General features: G+C 46.9%; 1 protein-coding gene across 1 annotated transcript; it reads left to right on the forward strand.

The window, feature by feature from the left end:
• Positions 1 to 3480: 3480 nt before the first annotated feature.
• Positions 3481 to 4494, forward strand: C5AR2 (complement component 5a receptor 2). Its single transcript, XM_008586035.1, has one exon. It carries the CDS (start codon positions 3481 to 3483, stop codon positions 4492 to 4494), a length of 1014 nt encoding a protein of 337 aa, XP_008584257.1.
• The last annotated feature ends 248 nt before the right edge of the window (positions 4495 to 4742 follow it).

Here is a 4742-nt window from a genome sequence, read left to right on the forward strand (position 1 = left end):
CGTAATACTTACCTCACAGGATTGTTAGGAGAGTTATGTCTGGTACATAATAGGTGCTCAACAAATTCATCTATTATTTTAACTGTTATTAAATAATAAGAATGGTAATTATGTTTTATCTATAGATATAAGTATATGAGTAATCAATATAAAAATAAAGACATTTTATTTATTGTAAAAAATAATAAAATAATAATGCTTCTCATGGTTATCGTTACCATGATTATTAAATGTCCTTTAGTCTGAGGCTGGTTAACATGACGCCTGCAGCCTGTGGACTGGTTTCGCAGCTCCTGCAAAGAATGGGGTTGATGTGTGTGCGGTTAGATTGGGAAACAGTTCTAAGATGCATTAAGGGGAAATGATGAAGAAATGAAACAGTGTGTGATTAAAGCTCTCATTTCTGTGTAAAATGTTAAGAAGGAAATGCCACAGACTGATAATGTTGCTTATGCGCAGAAAGTTTCCTGGGCTGTAATCAGCAGCAGCCGGGCAGAGCGGGTTCTGGGAGGGGAGAGAGCGTGTGTGTAGATGGCGATAACAGCAGCCAACGTGTAATGCTCCTCGCAGCCCAGTGCTGTGGTCGCCCTTTGCTCCTGTTAACTTGTTGTATTCTTACGACACCCTGCAAGGTAAGTGTGTGATTATTCCCATTTGTAGACGAGGAAACTGAGGTACAGACAGGTTAGGTGACTTGCCCATGGCCACAGAGCTGGTAGGAGTTTTGAGTTTTTAAATCCTGTGCACGTTTACCCCAGGGTGCCAAACTCCAAACACACAAAAAAAGTGGCTTGGCCTCTTAACTACTACCTGGCAGGGTGGAAAGGCCGGAGGGGACTGCCCCAACTTCCTCTCTGTCCTTCCTGTTGTGTCAGCACCAGCTGGAGCTCTGGGCAGTGCTAGCCAACCCATGAGAGTCAGCAGAGAGCAGCAGGGCCAGGTTACTCTGACATTGTGTGGGGCAGGGACTCTTAGGTCCTGTCCTACTCAAACCGCAGCCCAGTGCTGTGGTCGCCCTTTGCTCCTGTTAACTTGTTGTGTTCTTACGACACCCTGCAAGGTAAGTGTGTGATTATTCCCATTTGTAGACGAGGAAACTGAGGTACAGACACGTTAGGTGACTTGCCCATGGCCACAGAGCTGGTAGGAGTTTTGAGTTTTTAAATCCTGTGCACGTTTACCCCAGGGTGCCAAACTCCAAACACACAAAAAAAGTGGCTTGGCCTCTTAACTGCTACCTGGGAGGGTGGAAAGGCCGGAGGGGACTGCCCCAACTTCCTCTCTGTCCTTCCTGTTGTGTCAACACCAGCTGGAGCTCTGGGCAGTGCTAGCCAACCCATGAGAGTCAGCAGAGAGCTGCAGGGCCAGGTTACTCTGACATTGTGTGGGGCAGGGACTCTTAGGTCCTGTCCTACTCAAAGCTCTGTCTGAGCACTTGTTTGGTGCGACATGCTTTACACGTATTAACTCCTCAAGGCCTCTCCAAACCAGTGAGGTAGGTTCACCTCCATGAGTTGCATTTCTCAGATGAGGAAACTGAGAGAGTCAACTGCAACTGTCACCGAGGGTCATGGAGCACCTGGCTGTACTGCCTTCCAACTCTCCAGAGTCGAAGATTTGGGGATGAAAATATTCTAGAGCATGGGGTTCCAGAGTAGGCCTAACACTGTTTGAAACTCAACTGTGTTACCTACTTATCTGAGTGATCTTAGGTGGGTTACTTAACTTCTCTGGGCCTCTGTTACTTCATCTGTAAAATGGCTATAATACAATCAAAATCAGAAGGTTATTATAAGGATTAAGTGATATTATGTTCAAAGCTGCTTGGAGCAATGCCTGGCACATAACATGCCAACCCAACCTCCTTGCTATTCCTTGAACGTGACCATCATGTTCCCACCTTGGAGCCTTTGCACGGGCTATTCTCTCTGCCGTTATGTTCAAAGCTGCTTGGAGCAATGCCTGGCACATAACATGCCAACCCAACCTCCTTGCTGTTCCTTGAACGTGACCATCATGTTCCCACCTTGGAGCCTTTGCACGGGCTATTCTCTCTGCCTGGAACACTCTTCCCCCAGATCTCCACATGGCTCCCTCCCTCAATTCCTTTAGGTTTTTGTGCAAATGTCACCTTCTCAGAGAAGCCTTCCCTGAGCACTCATGTGAAATTCCCACATGGCCAGCTTCCCTCTGTGATTTTTTTCCATGGCATTTATCACCTTCCAAAGTACTATGTATTTTGCTTAATTATTTCTTTACTGTCTGACTTTTCTCATGAAATGTCAGCTTCCAGGGGAAAGTGATTTTTATCTGTCTTGTCTCCTCCTGTGTCTCAGTGCCTAGAATAGCATGTGGAACAGAAAAGGGGCTCAGGAACTGTGCTGAATGAATGAATGAATGAACAAATGAATCGTAGAGAATTCAACATGTTGTATTTTCTCTTTTCTAACTCTAGTATCCCATTTTTAAATTGCTCTAATAAGATTCTAGGAATGTTTTGCTTCTCGATCTGGGTGCTATTTATACAGATGGGTTCAGGTATGAATCCCAGCAAGCTGTACCTCTGTGATGTGTACACTTTGCTGTCCACATATTTTACTATAATCTTGTTTATATTAAAAAAGGTTAAAAATTGCTCCAGAGGCACATTTTCATTGCACCAAGATTAGAAAAAACAGGATGAGGAAGAACCAAGACAAGTACTTTTGCTATGAATACACGTTAACCTTTTACCCTCTTGATAGATATTCTGATTCCAACATTTTAAATTCTAGAACTCCAGGTAGCTAATGGGCTGGTGTTCTAACATTTTGGTGCTCTAGAATTTCACTGTCCAATAAGGTAGCCATTAATCACAGGTAGACAAACCAAGTAAAATTAAGTAAAAGTAAAAATTCAGTTCCTTAGTTTCTCAGTAGCCACATGTGGCTGACAACTAGGGCATTGGATATAGAACATTTCCATCAACGTTGCAAGTTCTACTGGACAGTGCAGCTCTGTAATAACAAATAATAATTGGTTCTAATAGTTTATTATTTTGGAATTCCAAGATTTTTATCTAGAGTTTTTATGCTAGAGTTCTAACATTGTGGTTTTCTAGAATTCCGAGCTGGGGTTCTAACACTCTGGCATTCTAGAATTACAATATTCTACATTCTAAATATATACATGCTGAAGGTCTAAAGATGCAATATTTTGGAATTCAAGATGCAAATGAGATGGGGCTCTAAAATTTTTAGCAAGTCTGCAATTCCAATATTCTGACATGTTGGAGTCCTAAGATTGTAATATTCTAGAACTCCAAGATGCAAATGAGCTAGCCTTCTAACATTTCAAGCACTAGAGCTCTATGGTTGTAATATTCTAGTTTCCAAGATGCTGATGGTCTGGGCTTTCTACACCCTAGGATTACAAGCACCTTAGAGTTTTCTTCACTGAGATTTCACAGCATTTCTCTTCTGTTCAGGTGTCTGGGGCTGGATGGAGAACGCTTCCTTCAGCTACGAGTACGGGGATTACAGCGACATCCCAGATCTCCCTGTGGACTGCTCAGATGGCGCCTGCCTCTCCATCGACCCCCTCCGTGTGGCCCCACTCCTGCTGTATGCAGCTGTCTTCCTGGTGGGGGTGCCAGGCAACACCATGGTGGCCTGGGTGACTGGGAAGGAGGCCCACCAGAGGGTGGGTGCCATCTGGTTCCTCCACCTGGCTGTGGCGGATTTGCTCTGCTGTTTGTCCCTCCCCATCCTGGCTGTGCCCATTGCCTGTGGGGGACACTGGCCCTACGGAGCAGTAGGTTGTCGGGTGCTGCCCTCGGCCATCCTGCTGTCCATGTACACTGGCGTCCTGCTCCTGGCTGCTTTCAGCGCTGACCTTTGCCTGCTGGCCCTCAGTCCGACTTGGTGGGCTTCAGCTGGGCGGGCACGTAGAGTGCAGGTGGCCTGTGGGGCAGCTTGGGCTTTGGCCCTGCTGCTGACCATGCCCTCTGCCATCTACCGCCGGCTGCACCAGGAGCACTTCCCATCCCAGCTGGAGTGTGTGGTGGACTATGGAGGCTCGGCCAGGGCTGAGAACACAGTGACTGCCACTCGGTTTATTTTTGGCTTCCTGGGACCACTGGTGGTTGTGGCCAGCTGCCATGGTGTCCTCCTGTGCCGAGCGACCCGCCGCCACTGGCCACTGGGCACGGCCATCATAGTGGCTTTTTTTGTCTGCTGGGCCCCCTATCACATGCTGAGACTGGTACTGTCTGCAGCTGCCCCCAACTCTGTGCTCCTGTCCAGGGCCCTGAGGGCTGAACCCCTGGTTGTGGGCCTTGCCCTTGCTCACAGCTGCCTCAATCCCATGCTCTTCATGTATTTTGGGCGGGCTCAACTTCGCAGGTCACTGCCAGCTGCGTGTCACTGGGCCCTGAGGGAGTCCCAGAGCAAAGATGAAAGCGTGGTCAGCAAGAAATCCACCAGCCATGACCTGGTCTCAGAGAATGAGGTATAGGCTAGAGGGACACTGGTTTGTTTCCTCCTATCCCATTTCACTAGCTTCAGGCACAGCTGGATCCGGGGGCTCAATGATATCTTCATTTTATTCCTTTATTCCTTTAACAAACATCCATTATGCACCTGCTATGTGCAAGGCCCTGTTATAGGCATTGCTGGTATAGCAGTGACCAAAAGAGACACAAACCCTGCCTTTAGGGAGCTGACATTCTAGTGAAGGAAGACAGACAATAAGCAAACAAACAC

This window comes from Galeopterus variegatus, unplaced genomic scaffold (assembly GCF_000696425.1).
Source record: "Galeopterus variegatus unplaced genomic scaffold, G_variegatus-3.0.2 Scaffold3811, whole genome shotgun sequence".
NCBI classification, from domain to species: domain Eukaryota; kingdom Metazoa; phylum Chordata; class Mammalia; order Dermoptera; family Cynocephalidae; genus Galeopterus; species Galeopterus variegatus.

What these genes read in the sequence shown, in the direction of transcription:
- C5AR2 (XM_008586035.1), top strand. Translation starts at nt 3,481, where the DNA reads ATGGAGAACGCTTCCTTCAGCTACGAGTACGGGGATTACAGCGACATC.